At 47.3% G+C, this 19,840-nt stretch overlaps 1 protein-coding gene across 1 annotated transcript in view; it reads right to left on the bottom strand.

The window, feature by feature from the left end:
* LOC144101866 (uncharacterized) overlaps positions 1-10,370 on the bottom strand; it is a 38,523-nt gene extending 28,153 nt beyond the window's left edge. Inside the window, exons 1-3 of the mRNA XM_077635088.1 lie at positions 10,147-10,370; positions 5,976-6,106; positions 433-506 (exon numbers count right to left, since the gene is read on the bottom strand). Coding sequence (XP_077491214.1) covers positions 433-506; positions 5,976-6,096 — 195 coding nt within the window. The 5' untranslated portion in view covers positions 6,097-6,106; positions 10,147-10,370. The remainder of the gene's footprint in view (positions 1-432; positions 507-5,975; positions 6,107-10,146) is intronic.
* Positions 10,371-19,840: the final 9,470 nt, after the last annotated feature.

Genomic DNA, 19,840 nt, shown 5'->3' with positions numbered 1-19,840 from the left:
CATTCAGTTCTGATGCTTTTTGCACTTTCCAAAAAATCAGCGATGGCCCCAGTTATAACAATTTTCCCGTAGCCGGTTATAGCTTGTATATTTTGCTTTGCATTTCTAAATGGCGGTCCACTCGACTTTCGTATTCTACACCCTCTTATCATAAAGCATGTGCAGCATGAACATTGACATAGTCAAGAGCGTAGTAAAGAAAGGGACTCTAGTCTACCTCTGCGCACTTTCTATACGTGCATGGTATCACACCAACTAGCCTAGGGAAAAGCGTTTTTGTGCTCTTATAATCTGTATTCTTTAATGTGCGTTTTTTCCGTTGCTAGTACATTTTTGTGAGAAGGCTACATTTAAGAATTTCTTTACAGCCCACTGCGAGCATTCTCCGCCAGGTCACCCACAAGACATAACCCAACATGGCCCCGGACTTACTTTCTTCGCCATGTACCTCTGCAGCTCGTTTTTCCAATGCTTCTTTTCGCCGCACCACTTCACGACCTTCATAACTGGTAGCAAGTAGAACATGAACAGGTCGTTATTTTCTTTTATTTGCCAGCGTAAAGCTCCAAAAACACCATATCCCAAGCAACACAGGTATTTCGCCCAATTTTGCAAATGGATGGTTTCATTCCGGTCCTTTGTAGAGCCGAGCTTTGCGAATACGTTTGAAATATTGCGCCTATTACCTGTGCTAGTTGGACATTTATTGATGAAATAATCGTAAAGCTTTCTCTTTTTCTGATTTTTTTTTCTCAAGAGGCATCTCACGTGCTCCTGTGTCGTCCACTGAGAAAACCGCAAAAGAAGTTAATAAACATGGTGCAAGTAAAGGCTGAGCCAGTTTCAAAGGAAACATTTTATTGAAAAACACACTAAGATAAATCCTTCAGGAATCAGCCAGATGTATGGTTGCTTTATTTTCCTGCATGTGGTAGATATAACGAACCACGATCCCTTTAATGAGGCACTAGAAAAATATTCAAGCGGCCCTTTCTTAGAATATTTTCCAGCAGCCGACCCCACCATTTTGTTTATCGCCTCAATGTTTCCTTCGTTATCAGTGCCTGTTACCTCATCCGAAACTGTAGAATCAAGCCATTTATTTTCCCTCTCGGCTCCTTTGCCTGCTCACTATACTCGAATAAAAATCAACAATAAAGCGGCAGGTACACTTTACAGGAGGCTGTCCGGCCAACGTCGTCGACCAATTTTTATGACACTACAGTCAATCGGACTAAACCGTGGTTAATCCCCTGTTATCAATCACACATTATTTTCTCATGCTAGCAAGTCTAAAGACATTAACCACAATGTCAATAGGATCGTTTCACGGAGTCTGAGGCCCACATAACGTAATCAAGACAGCTAAAGTTGCAATTATCCCATGCCCCGCTATACTATGAAACACCATTAGCTTTCACTGGATTTCAGAGTAGTGTAGACCAAGCCTGCACAAGTTTCGAAGAGTTACAGGTTCAGAGGGGGTTTGGTTATTCGCTTTTCGCCGGAGACAAGCCAGAACCACCGAACAACTTGTTGAGAAAGGCATTTTTTCGTGCGAGCCTAAAAGCTCTCGACTGACTGTTATCGACATTCCCGAAGATTTGGCCCTGTTATCACGCTCTACTGTAACCCCATGGACTATGAGACATCACGTAAAGTGTGCTGATCGAAACGAAAGGAGCCGAGCTGGAACCCCGAACATCTGTGAAAAGTATTGGATTTCCAGGATGACCAGGTAAAGAAACACGTTGTGTGGATAGGTGAGGAATGAAAAAAAGAGTGATTTCATTAGACAAACCGAAGTTCTTGTATGCGAGAATGATGCCATTTGTTGTATATGTCACTCTAAACATAATATGAACGTACCTCGTTATCAACTTCGCATGTAAAACCACAGTGATGGGAAAGTAATGGCTCTAGGCTAATTCTCCGCGCGTAGAGTTTGCTTCCTTAACTTAATTCAAGGTATTTTTAGCGAATAGGTTGATCAGGAATTTGTTGAAAATTTCATGCTTTCATAGGCACGCAAGAATCCGTGATTCGGATACGTGTTTCAACAGAATTAGGACCTGAAGCACTCTTCTGCGCATGTGAAAAATTGGACAAATAGAAGGGCCGCGGAACTTATCCAGTGACAAAACCGGCCTACATAGATCATTTCTATTGAATATATTGGCACGACCATCGCACATCGTCCAACAGACAAAAATGCCACAAGCGCCGAGCAGATAATCGAGAATATGCTGCAAAAGTGAAGAAACATGCACTATAATTGCAAGAAGGGACTGGCTGCGGCGTTCAAATGTTAAACCCAAGAAAGGGGTAAATTCTTTTGGAAGAACTTGTTGGCCTCGTCCCCGTCATTTCCAGGACTCTATTCTGCCGCGGAATGACACTCCCGCTTCGGTACCCAAGCCTTCAATATACGCAGTTCAATACAAACGCCCGTTTTCCTTTCCCTGCAGAGGCCCGCCACGTGTGGCTTTCACAGCAGCGCAGATAATTGGCCAATAATGAAAAGGGACGGTTTCACACTGGTCCTTTGTAGAACCAGTCTTTGCCAATACACTTCCAATATTGAGCCGATTACCTGTGCTGCATGGGGAACCACACCTGCGCTTGCTTCGCACACGGTTTGCACCCCCTTCAAGTGTGCTTTGTGCCGCCGTTAACGAGATGGATGAGACCGGTGCTCCTAATGTATATCCAGGGGATTTTCACGGAGCAAGACGGGCTTAACACCAACGTAAAACGCGACAGCAACAGCCTGAGTCCACAGACACTGCAGCCACAGCTAAACCATAATAAGAAGGGGTGCGACATGAACGATGTGAGCGTACGAGACAAGTTGAAACTGCCAAAGACGGAACACAGCGACTACATGTCAGTGCCTTTGTCCGCAAGCGGAAGCAAATGTCCAAGACAGCCGCCGAGTGCGCTACCGAAATAGGGGGTCGACAAGATTCGGGAACTGCAGAGCAGAGAGCCCTTCGACCGGAAGCCAGGGCAGGGCAGCTCAATGGAAGCGGAAAGTGGAGGAACGACAGCAATAGCACGTCGCCGCGGCAAAGACATTCAAGTTGGCTATCCTGGACAATCAATTTGGCCAAGTGCGTTATATGTGTGACCGACTGTAGCACAGATGGGACCAATCCCCAGTGACTGCGAATATGTCTGACATGTTAGAGACAATTATTCTTGAGGTGAGTGATGCAAGTAGTTTTTCTGTGAGCACTAGACGTCATTGACACAACAAATGGTTTCATTTTACTCTGTGAGCAATGGTTATGTATATCTTCCTAAACCTGTTCATACGATTCTGCTAAATCCGGCTGTGGAACGGCTGATATCTTCCCCGAATCCTGTTCATGCAGGTTCATGGTCGGTACGGAGTAAAGGGCTCGATATTTTGTTCGTTTAGAGACAAAACCCATGCTCACAGCTTTACCGCGTAACAACGCGGTTGACCATTCCACTCTCGTAGACATTAAGCGGAAAATGATTGCCAAAACTTTCTACCTTTCGGACTTGGTTTGAAAAGACATGCTTATGCCTTGGATTGTAACAGAGTTCTTTATAGTCGGATAGGGCTTCAGAGGGGCGAAAATCTGCTATTGCACATGTAACGCATTTTCAAACAGGATTAAATCGACAATAATTTATTAAACGTGTATTTTGTTGCCCCTATTTAAAAAGCTTGGACGCTGTATAAAATTCTTAGCGGCGAGGTGGCACTGCTAAACCTATACAAAGCCAGTTGTCGCTGCGTGGTGATACAAGCAGTAGTTGTGGCCATAGTTTCTTAATATAGCTAGAGTGAAAGATGGCGGCGCTCAATTCTTCCCCCATAGAGAGGCGCAGAATGCCCGGAAGACGAGGTTTCTTACTTTACTTGGCTATTTCTGAGTATAAAACAGGGATTTACCTGCTAAAATACGACTCTTATCGAGGCAAACCTCCAAGAAATGCTCTGAAAGTTTCCCTACGAGCCTAACACTGACCTTTAACTCGCGTTAAATCTATTGGAGAAGTGAAAGACGCAGTATCGATACAACTTAATCTACGCACAGGGGAGAGCATATCGGAGAACCTACCAAAATTTAGGTATCATGCACGCCTTCGGCTTAACACTAGCCAAGCCCACAACAGAACCTTTTTTTTTTCGGGATTTCGCGCGGTGAATGAAGAGCTCTTTAAGAAACTCGCATAGACGGTGGCGCCATCTTTCCTTCTAGGTAATATTTAGAAATTGCATGTTTGTGGCATGGTACGGGTTTTGTGCGCTGCGCATATGGACACCGATAAGGCTTCAGCGCGTGAGGTAGTTAAGGTTCGGATTGCATCTCGTGACCGACGAGCACGCGCTGACCACTTAAGCCTCACCTGCATCGGCATCGCCTTTGAGAGAGATCCGTCCCGAGATCGGTGTCGCGCACATCACGAGCCACATCAGCGGACGCAAAACGGTTCTTTGAGCGAAAGAACAGGTTTTCTCTGCTTTTCGAAAATCTGCATTATTCTCAGTCTTGGTGCACTAATCTCTCGACTAGCTGGACTTCGCGCTTTTCCTTATTGTCCATCCAAACTTCTATGCTCAAAATAGTTCTCTATTTGAGTGGGTCTGGACCAAAAGTTTCATTCTATAATGTTGGCCCATGTAACAAGTTGGCCAAAAGCCCCAAGACACCAGGAGCAGTGGGATATTGAGACACCTTTTAAGCTCCAAATCTGTAGATAGTGAGCAGGTTTTTTATCAGTGGTCCTGAAGACCCTGGTAGTTTTAAACACGTTGTGAGTGCCCGGGAGTATTGCTCAGAACCAGACCTTGAGCCCTGGAGGCTTTTCACCAACCTTGTACGTTTGGGTGCAGGACATTTGTGCAGTCGTGGATTTTAAGAAGTAAACGTAATGAACTAGTAGCAGCGGTAATAGTAAATAATGCTAACAAAGGCAGAACATCTGCTGATATATTTTTTTAATGTTTAGGGGGTCTCTATGCTTAACCGTTTTCGTTTTCGGCATTCTTCAGTCAGCTGTTCAGGGTTGACCGTAAAGCGTGCGTGAGACTGATTACTTCACGGAAGCGAAAACGTGAGCGATAGGGTCTAGCCACAATGCTTCAACACGAAATCGGCTTCATATTACTGAACCGGGTTTAAAATAGCGGCCTGTGGCAGCCATAGAGCTCGCTCAATTTTTCATTTTGTTTAGCTCACGAGAGCTCAGTTTTTACTAAATGTATACCCACCTGTTCATTAGAATAGACTTTTTTTAATTACCTGAAGAGAAAAATGGAGCCGTAAACGCGAGTTTCTTATTGACCACTTCATACAGCACGGGAATGGCGGGAAGATGAGGTTTCGTATTAAGCTTCGCGAGTGTTGCGACGAAAACGAACAATCTGCCTCGAAATACAAATCTGGGTCCCGGTGCTCTCTCCTCTGTGGGCGCAGATTAAACAAACTGAATGCTGCATTTTTGACGTCTCCGATGCAATGGGTTAGGCTGGCGTACAAACTTTCGCAGCATTTCATCGAAGTTTGGCGCGATACAGAGTTATATTGCAACGGCTTAATCCATGTTTTGTTGCCAATTATAGCCAACCGAAATACGAAACCTCGTCTTCCCTGCATTCCTTCGCCTCTCATGGTGGGCATACTACCGCAGCGCCGCCTTTACCCTCGAGGTAATGTTGAGAAAAGTTCAGCATATCGATAAGAAATCGATGCACGCCCAGCGTCTGTTTAATATAGTACTGATGGCGTGCATGCGGCTATGTGTGCTGCAAACATGAGCACAAAAAGAAAGGAAAAAATCTATAGTGCACCAAGAGCGGATGACTTAACGACGGTTTCTAGGAAGAAGCATACTTGATTTGCATCGGAAGAACCGGTTCGTTATCGATATGCGGAACTTTTTCGGACGATCTCGATCATCCCGCGGAAGGCCCACCACATCGCGCGTGCACTCACGTTGTGAGCACTCCGATGAGGAAACGTTCGTATCCATCGACTTTGACATGCCGGAGGACACCAAGCAGGCCACGAAGAGCACCACGAGAAAGAGGAGGTTGGCCCACCCGCGTCCGGCCATGGCGGGTGCTCTGAAAACGACAGGGAAAAAAATTGCGTTATGGTGAGCGCAACATTTCCTTGATTTTAACGCCAGCTGGATCAGCGGGTCGAGAATAATGAAGCCCTGTCCTAGTACTTCTGCTCCGCTTTCCGATTCCGCCGACTTCGTGCCTGCTACTTCGCGCGTGGACTCACAGGGAGAGATGGCCCCACAGCGATACTCAGTGACAGCTTTTCTAGCCATTGAAGGGGAGCCTCCAGATGCCGAGTGAGCCATAGCGGCGAGGGTATTCGCGTTTTCAAAACATAGAAGCTTATACGGCTACTACTAAAAGCCTTCTACAAATCTCTCGTTGCGGTCAGGTGCCTATACGTAATGAAAATGAAAATTGGTTATGGGCAAAGGAAATGGCGCAGTATCTGTCTCACATATCTCGGCCGACACCCGAACCGCGCCCTAAGGGAAGTCATAAAGTAGGGACTGAAAGAAGAAAAGAAGAAAGAGGTCCCGTAGTGGGGGGCTACAAAATAATTTCTACCACCTGGCAATCTTTAGCATGCGCTGACATCGAACAGCACACGGGCGCGTTTGCGTTTCGCACCGATCGAAACGCGGCCGCCGCGGCCGTGTTCGAACCCGGGTATCGGTAATAGTTGAAAAGTTGACTTTTAGGTTTTAGTTAATCACTTTACTAGTGCCATGATTCGCCTGTTTTTTGACGTCCGCCAACAGTGGTATTAATATGCACCAAAAATATTTTATTTACCTGGAAAACACTATATTTAAAAATTAGTGATCATTTTTCACGAAACACCTGGTATTTCCTATCTAAGCTAGTACGATGTCATTAAATTGTATTACCACGAAAAAACGTGAATCGGGGCCATATGTGTCCGTTAAAACTTGCTTATGCGAGAGCGAATGCGCTCTACATTAGTTTCTGCGCAGTCTGCATGACAGTGACTGAGTCCTGTTTGCCTGTAGCCCCAAATGCAAAGCATGGAGCTTTCAGATCTGCCATCCACTTGTTGTGAAAGACACCAACCTCATTGTTGTTTATTTTAAAATTTATCACAAATGCGCGTCCACCGTTCGTCGTCCACCGCTCCTTATTCGCAGCCGCCATATTCCAACACCACACAGCGATTTCTTTGTTGTTACTTGTTTAGTTATTTTACAACCACGAGTTCAAAATACTGATTTGCAGCAGGTAGCCAACATCTATAAAAAAGCTCGCGGATATTGCGAAGTTTTAAAACAAGCACTATTTTACTTAGGCTGCGCTTCGAAGCAGACCTACGCTAGCTGGTACAATGAATAAACTGCGACGCCTCCTCAACCTATTAAAAATTGCCTAATGCAACAGTCAAAAATTCCGCCATTCACTCGCTCTATGATGTACGCCTCCATTCCTAGCAGTGGCAACAATTTGGACGAGTAAACGGACTGAAGCGCGGAAATATTTCATTATGCAGGACAATGTAAGAGTCAAGAGTCCGAGGTTTTTACGGTCTTTAGCATAGCGTGGTCTCCAAGTCGTGTCGTAAAGGAGCTACGATGCGTTAAGGGGGAAATCAAATGATGTTCACGTCGTAGTGACAATGACGTGAGCCAACCTTTTTTGAGGATAGTTGCTTTTTAGCCTTTCAAATGGCCGGCGCTGTGGCTCCTGTCTACATTTAGTGTTAACAAGCGGCTGCCAAACGCTACCTAGGACTGCATTATATGGTTAACATTGGCGCAGCCGCTACACACTTCAGTTGTTCCTTTTGTCAATAATGCTTCACCTATAGGTCTACACTGTATTAATTGACATTAAGGAGGTTTAGTTCTATATTCAAAGCCCGAGCCCGCATTGGTGCCCTTAAAAGTGAAGGAAACAGCGCTGACGTGTCGTATGATGATTTGCATATGTCCACATGTTTTCTGTGTGACTTATGTGAAACTCTGGGCTCGTTCTATGCATCTTCCGCATGATGTATGCAGAGCGCAAGCAGTCTGCACGGTGTACAGAGGGAAAATAAGCGCCGAGGTCGGACGGAATACATACGCTCTCTACGATAAGGCGTTATGTACACCCTTGGACGAAAGTCTTCAGTCCATGCTGTCTTCAGTCCAGCGGCGAGCGAGTGACACCCCTGAACTTCCACATCTCTGCAGGATGGGGCAAACCCTCGCCCTTACCTCTCAAATTCCTTTATTTTTAAGGGTGCCGTAACAGTTCCACTGAACGGTAAAAAACCCAACTATGTGATCCACGGACTTTTCATCAAAGCTGCACATCACTTGAAAAATAAGATGCGAGCATGCAAGCTATTAGGAAAACATACGAAAAAAATCTACATCATCATTATCTTGACTACACCCACTGCAGGGCAAAAAAGGCCTCTCCCATGTCTCTCCGATTAACCTTATCCTGTGCCAAATGGGGCCACCGTATCCCTGCGAACCTCTTAATCTCATCTGCCAACCTAACCTTCTCTCGCACCCTGGTACGCTTTCCTTCTCTTGGAATTCACCCCACTACCTTTAAGGACAAGCGGTTATCTTGCCTGCGCATTACATGCCCAGCCGAAGCCCATTTCTTCCTCTTGATTTCGACCAGGATGCCATAAACCCGCGCTTGTTCCCTCACCCACTCTAGAGATTTTCAAATATATATTTTCCAACAAAGGACTCCCGAATGCCGTAAATCTCTGTGCGCGGCTGATTTACAACGTCTCAGAAGGTGAGGCTGAATTTTATAGAGATACTTTTTCCCACTTCAACTCCTTCTTATCTGCCCTTCGTAACACAGGTCTTGATGCCAAAGTCAGCCAATGACATTGCTTACTGCACGTTAATCCTGAAGTCCGAGATCGCGGATGTCATTAAATGAATCACAATGAAGTACAAGCGAATGAATAGGTGAAATACTAGTTACAAAATGGAACCTCCAAACAACTGCTTAGTCTGCTCCGGCTGTACTTAACGTTTTCCACTAACCTCCGAAGGTGTGCTGTAGCTCCAAAGCAAGTGTCACTGTTTCTGCGCTAGCTTAGTGCATTCATTTAAAACACCTGTCATGTGCTCATGCAGATAGAAGCAGCTATATCACCTGGCGAAGAGGGGGAAACGGTAGAGGCACGAAGGTAACGTTAAGATAAAAGTGTGTACTTTACATTTGCCATCAACTTCATCAGGGTCCCATTAGCTACACAGGTAATAGAAGCACTCATGTTAGTTATCTTTGAATTACCATCTCTTGAAAAGAAAAATAAAGGTCATGATCGTGATGGTTCATTGTTTCGCTACATAAACCTTGCAGACCTTTTTATCGTACGCATCTAGGCTTACGAGGAGAAAACTTGTTCATAATAGTTGCTGGCACTGGAAAAAAAAGTTCAATTGAAAGGCTTAGTTACCTTTTAGATAAGACCTTCTGGTGGTCTAAACATTCAATATGCTTATTTTACATTCAAAGAAAGTGATAAAAGGCGTCTAGAACTGACACCACGAGATTACAGGGTACGCTTATGTTCTCACATTCCACGTAGTGTTTCCTGAGTGGACAGAACACCAGAGTACGCCACATCTGCGTCCGTGGCACCCAACTCACGGACCAATCCGAATACCTCACCCGAATAAATGGCTTTATTCAATAGAGTTACAGCTTCATGGTATTCCGAAAAAAACCACATGTGGAACGGATTTCAATTAAGTCCCAAATGTACAAGCAACATTTTAATCAGGCAAACATAATCTGAAGCACTTGGTCTACCATATTGAAAGAGAGCGGTCAGTATGACGTGTTTACAAGGAAGCGAGTGAAAGCTGAGGCGAACAAGCACACTTTAAATTTTACTCGAAGCGAATGATGTGCGTAAAACTAGGTGTTCGCTTTATCTTAGGGGTATACCACAGCACGACATGCACAAGAAGCTTTGACAGTCAGTACAATCAGTAAAAAGTCTGTTTGCTAAAGTCGCGATCTCAGTTGACATGAGCACTACATTAACAATGAGGCGAATGACCACCGAACATGGAAATAAAATTACAAGACTGTGACGCAGTAAATACGGTAGTTACCTTGTGCCAGCTGGAAGCCCTCGAATGATGTGGCAAAAGGACTGTCCAGTCCGAACGGACGGACGTACCAGCTAGTCAGCGTTTCTTTGTTCTTGTTCAGCGTCGTGGCAGCAGCTTTCCGAGGACTCGTACGATCGTTCAAGACGCGCCTATTGTGCGCCGCGATAATTAACCGGGCCCCGGAAAAGCGATATCCCTAAAGAGAGAGCGCTCATAACGGCGCCAGACGTGGGAAACACGTGTCGCTAGCTTTTATAATCTACCGGCATTGTCCGAATAAGGCGCCTGCCCGGCCGCCTTCAGCCACGGTTTTGGTCAGTGAAACGTGTAACTGCGCCTTGACTTTTTATAGCCGATGCCTGAAACTTTCCGCAAGCCGTAGCCACTAGCGTCGCCCTCCGTAGCAAGGCACACAATTAAACCTGAAAAAAAAAATAGTCGTCATGCCCATTCTATCGGAGAACTGGACTAGTTCGTCAATACATTTAATGATGACCACGTCGATACTTTCTCCTCACGGGAGCTCCTATAGAAGCTTTTCAATCAATCGGGCGATATTTTCTTATATGTCTTGTTAGCCTTCGTCTTGCGAACTCATCTAAAAAATGTAAATGCAATGGAAACCTTCTGTAGCCATTTAGTATGCATTGCACGCTTACAAATGGCTTCTTTTTATAGTGTGGAAGAGGAGGAGGAGGAGGAGGAAGCCGAGGAAAGGCAGGGAGGTTAACCGGATGACTAATCGGTTTGATACCCTACACGGAGGGAAAGGGGTGAGGAGATAAAAAAATGAAAGACAAAAGAGAGTAGCAGTGAATTGAAGTCACTATGAAAAGACAGCGTTCGTTAAAGTCACAGGCTATCGTGCAACAGAAGTTTTTAAGAAGCGCAGCAGTTCCTCGGAGGCCTTCACCGCCGACGATCGCCGCGGCCAGTGGCCGAGAATCTTCATTTCTGTCAGTGGGAGTGGATCTAGACGCTTTAGCTTACGGCATATAGGCTTCCTTTCGACGCTGCAGCCAGGGCAGTCACAAAGAATGTGGGCTATAGTCTTATCACACCCGCATATGGCACATGCAGTGCTGTAAGCCATACCTATTAAGGAGGAGTAGTGCTTGGTGAAAGCTACACCAAGCCACAGGCGACACAGCAAAGTTTCTTCACGTCGTGGTAGGCCGGATGGAAGCCGGAACATCATACCTGGATTCAAGGAGTTTAAACGTGAATTGGAAAATTTGTCCGAATTACATGCGGCAAGCGTGATGTCCCACGCAAGTGCGCGAAGCCTGCCCGCTGCGTCTGATCTCGAAATGGGGATCGACATAAAATCGCCGTCGTGGTGAGCTGTCCGCACGACCTCGTCTTCGCGATGATTGTTACTATATGCCGCTGTGCCCCGGCCGCCATTGGTAGATAATGTGGTGCCCTTTATTTATGGCAGACTGATGAAGTTGTCAGATTTCCGCTACCACTTTTCATGGGCTCCAGGGCGAATAGCAGCTTGTAAGCCTTGGAGGGCAGCTTTGGAATCGGTGCAAATAGACCACTGCTGAGGGCGCTGGCAGCTGATTGACGTGTTCAATGGCGACACGAAGAGCGGTGAGTTCTGCACCCGTCGAAGCAGTCTGGTGATCTATCCTATATCTAATTTCTGTCGTCCTTGAGGGGATGGCCATGGAGCCCTGAGCCGTCGGTGTAGACGTGCCCCCGGTTTGCATGGTGCTCATGGAAATATTGAAGAGTGACTTGTTTTAGTTCTATGGGCGATTAGTCGATATTTTTCCTGATGCCAGGTATCGAAGGAACCAAAGGGGATTGTGCAGGCTCCAAAGTGGCGAGGACAGTCTAGAGGCAAGTGTAAAGTGGGACGGCAGAATGGCGCGATGTGCTTTAATGGTGTTTGTAAACGATGTGCGCGGCCTGGTAATAGCAGGACTGACAAGATGGTGAGAAGGAACCCGGGATATGTATCGAAAATGTGCCCTCAGTGCGTAAACTGTTAGGTAGGTAGGGATTGGATGCTCCTGGGCTATTAGTACAAATGCGGCTGTAGAGGCACATTTCGGCATTCCTATAGGTAAGTTCGGAGAGATTGAGCTTGAACGCTTTGAAGACTTAGTATGTTTGTTCTTCGAATGTTTCCAAGTGCAGGGAGGCTGTAGCGAAGAAATCCCATGAATAAGGCGTTGTAGAGTTGCATCATCGATCGCACTGACGCTCCCCACGACTTTCCCTCAAGAAAGGCGAGAACGTGAGAAACCGCTGTAAGTCTCTTTTTCAGGCATGAAATATGGGGTGCCAATTGATAGATTTCGGTCGATGATTACTCCCAGGAACCGATGGCTCTTTGCGTAGGGTATTGCTGTGCCGTATATGCATACGGTATAATGAGACATGTTCTTGCGTGTAAAGGCAACAAGCGAGCACTTTTCGGTTCAATCTGTAGGCGTTGCAGGTGGAGGTAGGCCCCAAGAATACTTGACGCCTTTTGAAGTCTCGCTCGAACTTGTGGGCGCGTAACTCCGGATGCCCAGATGAAGCTGTCGTCTGCATAGATTGAGAGCTACGTCGACTGTGGTAGTATGTCGACAAGCCTGACAAGTGTAAGGTTGAACAGCTTTGGGCTAAGCACTCCACCATGCGGGACTACGCAGGAAGTGAAATGAGATGTTGGGCCATCCTCAGTCTGCACAAAGAGAGGTCTGTTGCATAAATAACTACGTATCAAGCAGAATACACGACCACCAAGCTCGGCAGCTTCCAGAGTGTCCAAATTAGCCTCGTGAGTTACATTGTCGTATGCGCCTTTTATATCCAGGAACAATGCCGCGGTCAAGCGTTTCAAATGTTTTTGGCGCTGGACAGATGACACCAGGTCGACCACGTTGTCAATTGAAGAGCGTCCAGCCGGATAGCCGGATATATACAGTAGCGCTCCAGGTACCACTCAATACGTGTAAGCGCCATCTTTTCCAGTACTTTGCCAGGAGCGGAACTAGACGACTGGACTTCCACTTGTCTTAAACTGTGCCCTCATTCCATGATTTGTTGTGATACTACAAAAAGACACGCGTACCTTCTTGTCCAAGGTTTGCAAGTGCAGAGTATGGCACACCGTCGGTTCCCGGCGATAATGACCGTCTGCAACAAGCCAGCGCGGCCTCACGTTTCTCCACGGAAAAGGGCAGACCCATCCGAGAATTCCGAGAAGCGGGAACATCGCTGCAATGCAGCGCCGTTGATAGGGTGGGTGGTTCTGCTACCCTAGCGCAGAAGTCTAAAGCTATCTCGAACTCGCCACGTCGTTGGTAGAGTGCGAGAGACTTGTAAGGGTGCAGCTGGTGTGGGGATGTTCGGAGCGCACGAACGACATTCCAGATGCGTGACAAAGGTTTCCGTGGATAAAGCGTTTCATAGAATGACCTCCAGCGTTGTGCCGGGGGGGGGGGGGGGGGGGCTTGAATTCTGCGCTGAATATTCTTTTGCATGCGCCTTGCGTCTCTGAGCTCAAAGCTCTACTTTGTGCGGCCAGGTGACCATGTTCGTGGTCAGATGGATGGACGGATAGGAGAGAAAGTGAACCCAGGAAAATGAAAACGTCCACATTTAATACATGGCTTTATCAAGAGGAAACAAAAAAGACAAGAAAAAGATTAAGCCCAGGGAGGCGGGGAGCATATTGTAGCCTTCGCGTTTTGTCAGTGGCTGTATCATTTAAATCCTGGGGACCCGCGCTCGACAGAGGCTAAATGAACACGACGCCTCTGCATCCAGACAACCAAATGGGCGCGTTAAATATGCCCATTGGGCAGAAATTGACTTTAAACCTTGCAAAATGGAGCGCCTGATATACCGTAGATTTTGTGTGGCTCTTTATTGTCGAATTATGCATCAATACAGCTAACCTTTTGCTGTGTAAGCCGTAGTGGCCAGCAGGCCTGACTTTCATTAAGCTGCTTGATGTACAAGGCGGTTGTGCGACCCATACAAAGACATGTAAGCAAAGTTTGCGAAATTCTATTTCTTGCTTCACAGAGTACTCATAGAGGTGCCCTTCGTTAACATTTGTCGTGTGCTTTGAAGAAGAATGTGACAAAGTATGCGTCGTAATTTCGAAGCTATCTTTTTAAAACATCCCGATAAATATGCGTTGTGAAGCCGTACCTACATACCCCCAAAAGGCGATCTATCCGCAAGGTGCCTCCTCATATCGCGCAAGATTCTCGTCTAGTCTGATATTTCTGAAAAATATCTGTAATACGGCGGCTTTCTGCCGCAGTCGGCGCTGCGAGGTTAGCACTAAGAGGCACACAGTTCGCAATGTTTAGTGCTCTTACTACGTCGTCAGCTCCAACTCAGGAGGTGTTTTAAGCGAAGTGTAAGAGTTTTTGGGCTCCCCATCGCCAGTAAGACAAGCAAGGTCCGCCTTAATGGCCAGCAGACATGCACCCTGCACACGGATAACGAAGCGGACCTTCAAATCCGTTTTGCACAGCCGCATGTTTTTAACTTTTTCAACCCAAAGTACAAGAGGGCGAGCGGCACATCATGTTTCTCCAATTTTGCACCGCGCAACCACGGAAAGAAGGGCATCCAGTTTTGGACGTGGTATACACCCAAAGGCTCAGCACCGAGAATCGTCCCCTCGCGTACCCTAGGCGTAGTTCACTCGGGAACTTTGCAATGCGCAGTCCAAATTCAAGATCAGAACATCAACATCGACACGGGGCAAGAATCAGCCGCTCACAGCGCCGACGATGCGATGCGCGAGCCAGCATGAAACATTTACTCAGCAAACTGACCAAGTGATCAAGAGCAGCCAATGGTGTCGCGGCGAAGGGAAAAAAAATTGGTTGGGGCTTAGCTAAAGTTCAGCCTGGATATCTCGAAGCGAAAAGGTTCGGTGATGCTTATGGTTATTCTTTATGATTTAGCCTATGTATATGCTTACGGTTTAACTTATGGATATGCTTACGGTTTAGCTTATGGCTATGCTTTATGATTTAGCCTATGGTTATGCTTACAGTTTAACTTATGGATATACTTTGGTTAGCTTATGGTTATGCTATACGTCGGCCTTATGTAGTTATGCAAATTGCTTATCAATGATATATATCATAAGTTATGCAGGATTATTAAATTTTATTCCTCATTGTTGGATGCGCACGCCTATTCTCTGGCAAGCGGTTATATAGTCGGCTTCCGCGATAAACACGCGCTTGCGGAGAACGTCAAACGATGACGCATAGCGCGCGCCAGAGGCCATCTGCGCCATGTGTGACGTCACGCGTGGCAGCGGCGAAAGGAAAGGCGGCGGAGTCGGCGGCGGCCATCTGCGCCGTGCGTGACGTCACCCGTCGTCCGACATACGCCGGCTAGCGCAAAGCGCGGTGTTGAAAGCGTAGTGAAGCTTTTCGCTTCAAAACCATGAAAACTAACTTGGTACTGTCACCACCCGAAACACGGCGCTCGCGTCTCTTTAAGACAGTGGCGACAGAGCGGGCCCTCCAATCCGGAGCCAATTTGTTAATGGACCCTATCTTAAACCGTTGGTTGACATCATGGTTGACATAACAAGGCGCAGTCCGTGCTCCTGGCTTCACCCGCGTCGCCTATAGGCGACGCCGTTTCCCTAGGAGCGGCGCCGTTTCCCTAGTGATGCATCCGCGGAGTTCATACTCTCTCAAGATGCTCTCAAGAAATAAAGAAAAAGCGTTTCCACAAGAAAAAAGAAGGGGAGGGAGAGGAGTTGAAATTTCAGTTCTGGGGTCATCGGGAGAGGGACTCTCCGACAGGACCGAGGCTAAAGTGCCAGCGTGCTATGATTGATGTAACGTGTATTGTCCTAGCCCTTCAGCGCAGGTATACTCGCGAGTAAAAACGGTAAGCAGAATGACGCCACCGGAGAAGCAAAAGTCGCACCGTGCGGCTGTCGCGGCGCCATGCTTTGCGAACACACGTGGCACTTTTGTTATCGGCGTGTTCGTAACCGTAGCGCCGAGCGTTGCTATCTTGCCGCTCATGTGGCACGTCACTGGTGTTAATCTTTTTCGCTGGCGACTGTACTCAACGATGTGACCGTGTCAAGAAACGGCTCGCAGGCCGGCGAGAGCGTATATTTCGACTGCCGCTTGGTGTCTTAACTCAGTGGATCTGCAGTAAGGTTACAAGAGCTTGATTAAAAATATTATTTAACGAAAATGACGAATTTATAGACCAGTTCATTACACCGTTAACAACGTGAAAGAGCATCATCATCATCCTGACTACAGCAAGTGAAATACAAAGGCCTCTCCCATATCTCTGCAATAAACCCTGTCATCTGCCAGCTGCGGGCACCCTATCCCCGCCAAGTTGTTGATCTCATCCGTCCACCTAACGTTCTGCAGCCCTCTGCTACGCTTGCCTTCAACTGGAGCCCAGTCCTTTGCTCTTAGGACCAGCGGTTATCCTGCCTTCGCATTTCATGCCTTGCCCAATCCCATTTATTGCTCTTGATTTCGCTTAGGATGTCATTAACTCGTGTTTGATTCCTGACCCAGCGCGAAATAATAAAAAAAAACGGCCGTGGCTTAGCTTGGTTAAGCCTGGTGATTGCGAAGCCATTTTCTTCGAACGCTCTTGTCTCTGCCGGGGTGTTTCTCCTGCACGCTGTTTTCTTCGCTTTTGGTTTTCCTTCCCTCGAAACGCACGTTCCTTCTCGAGCCGCTGCTGCCGCTGTTCCGGGGTTTCTTGGACACGCCTCTGCCGTTTAGTCGCGTTCTGAACTAGTAGAAGGAGACTCACTGTCGGGCATAATTTCTTCCTTTGCTTCTGCTGTTTCCACAGAGGAGGTTGTCGCCGAGCTGCATACTGGGCACGCCGCTTAGAAAGTCGTTCTTCTTCCGTCTCCGCAGCTCGCTGATGCTTCCTCTTTGCATTCTGCCGAGCTGCCTTGTTCGTAGGCACCATCGTAACATCTGGCTGCATGACTGCCTTGGCGAGAGGAGTGGCGCTGTTTTATACAGCTGGTGTGACGTCACTCTGACCGTAGCGCCCCTGGGGAGAGGAGCGGGAGTTAGGCCGCCGTTGGTGGCTACCGCCTCGCCTCGCGACGGCGTGAGATGGGGCCCCGTTTTTACACAGCTGGTGTGACGTCACACCGACCGTAGCGCCCCTGGTGAGAGGAGCGGGAGTTAGGCCGCCGTTGGTGGCTACCGCCTCGCCTCGCGACGGCGTGAGATGGGGCCCCGTTTTTACACAGCTGGTGTGACGTCACTCTAGGTCACGTGGTGTGACGTCACGCAGCGAGGTCACGCTAAAGATCAATGGTGCTTACCACCGCCTCGCCACGGAACGGGCTGAAGTGCGACCTAAAGTAGTATTGCTTCGCAAGAAAATATCACGTGACATGTCCACTTACTCGTCTCATTTGCAGTACTCTCAAACGTTCCGTGGAGGAACGAGCAGATCATTTAGCCCGGTGTGCTGCTGCTTAAAAAAGTGACATGGCTGCGGCGCGGGCGCTCGCTGCGCGATTTACGCGATCGCAAGCGATAGGGACTGTGTCTGCTTGTCTCTATCAAGCGCCCCAAGGGAAGCATACCGCCGGCCTATATCGCACAGCCAGCGGCTGCGTCGCTGCCCTGTCCTCTTTTAAGCGGCAGCACACCGGGCTAAATGATCTGTTCGTTCCTCGACGGAACGTTTGAGAGCACCCAATTGCGGCGCGCAAGCGGGCATGTCACGTGGTATTTTCTTGTATTTCGCGGGCATCTGCAGTAAGCTAAAAGAAGCCGATACGCAATAAAAGTGAAGTTTGAAACTGGTGATTTGGACGCTTCGCGGACAGTTCAACTTTCTCATTCGACTTTTTCACCTATCTTCGTTGCTTGCGAAGTTGGTTAATTAATCTCGACTAATTATTAAATTAAGCAGAATAAAAAGTGTTACTTGCTACTTACAACAGAGAACTTGCACTGAAGTTTGCGGTGCCGATTGCAGCGCCATAACACACTGCCTAGCGAGAAGAGCAAACAGTTTTGGGTAGTACTCTTAGTACTTTTCCGCGCTACCTTCGGGCGCTTATTGGCGTAAGCCTCCGCGCTCTGTCGAAGGCGCGCGTGCCGTGCGTCAGCTATCCGGGCTACGCCGAGAGAAGCTAGGCAATGAATGCTGTCAGCCAAACGCGGGTATCTAATCGCGCAGAATGAGTTCTCGCGTTTGCAGCGACCCAAGTGGCTGACAAAAGCAGTTTTGAGTCACCGAATGGAAAAATTGCAGCGCCACCTTGACAGCGCAGGTTCCCCTCAGCAGCATGCATTTGGTCGCGTCGTCTCACAGTGCTCCGGTGTATTTTTAAACCCTGGCTAAAGTTAGCTGGGACACCCTGTATATATATATATATACGCGCTGGTGAACACTCTCAAGGTTCGCTTACACGCAAAAAAATAAACACCAACGAAAGCAGCAGATTGAACAGCTGTCGCCGTAGCTCAGTTGGTAGAGCACCGGACGCGATATTCGGAGGTCGTGGGTTCGGATACCACCGGCAGCATGGTTGTTTATTCTGCTGCTTTATAAGTAATTTTCCTTAAACTAATTGATTGGCACTACTGATGCAATAAAAAACATTCCCCTGTGCACCTTGGTTTCGGTGACTGTTGGCTTCCTTCACACACACACACACACACACACACACACACACACACACACACACACACACACACACACACACACACACACACACACACACACACACACACACACACACACACACACACACACACACACACACACACACACACACACACACACACACACACACACACACACACACACATATATATATATATATATATATATATATATATATATATATAAAGAAAAAAGCCTAACATGGTGGCAACAGCCGCTGCTTCGGAGCGGTTTGACAGCAAGCATGCCGGGCGCGGCGTCGGGAACTTGACGTTACTGATCGACCGCCACCAGCATTCGCGAGAACGTCGGAGTATAAACTAGCCTTCAGCAGTACGATTGGATCATGACTGGACCATAACGGAAGGAAAGCATTGGACTGGACGGTACTCCATCCGCCATCTAGGACCCGGAAAGCTAATGAATAGTAGAGATCTCTTCAGAGCTACGCGCCGGAAATTGAAACACTCAATAATAAAAGCGCAGCCGGTCAAGGTTAGGGAATTAAACAGAATAAATTAGGCGCCTTCGGGAATGGTATTAGTTTAGTTGGCAGAATGTAAAGGCTTGAGTGGCATGCTGCGATCCACCCGTGTGGCGTTGCTCATAGCACTCATACATATGGCATTCGACAGTGAGCAGCACAACAGCGTTAAGCCGGGTATAGCAAACGCTGCCTTGCCTTCATCTACAATATGAGAGGGCATGACTAGAGATCTCAGTGACTTTTTAAAAACTTTGAAAACTCGAGGAAAAAAGGTTTTCTTCACTTTTTTTTCATGGCCGAGAAGAAGAAAAAAAACGACAAAATTTACAAACGAAGTTATCACCACTGTCTTACCTTCCTACCAAATACAAAAATTAGTCTAAATGACCTGTTTGAAGCACCAAGCATCTGGAGTAGTCCACACGTTGACATTGCCTTAGCAGCAACAAACCACTGACGTCAGCCACACGTCGGCAACTCCGCATCCCCCTATCATCTGTGTCGTGTGAAAGAAACAAATCGCAGTTCGGC

The sequence above is a fragment of the Amblyomma americanum genome, chromosome 8 (genome assembly GCF_052857255.1).
Source record: "Amblyomma americanum isolate KBUSLIRL-KWMA chromosome 8, ASM5285725v1, whole genome shotgun sequence".
In the NCBI taxonomy this organism is placed as follows: Eukaryota; Metazoa; Arthropoda; class Arachnida; order Ixodida; family Ixodidae; genus Amblyomma; species Amblyomma americanum.
The sequence above is the reverse complement of the archived record's forward strand: the minus strand, read 5'-3'. Positions and strand labels throughout refer to the sequence as shown.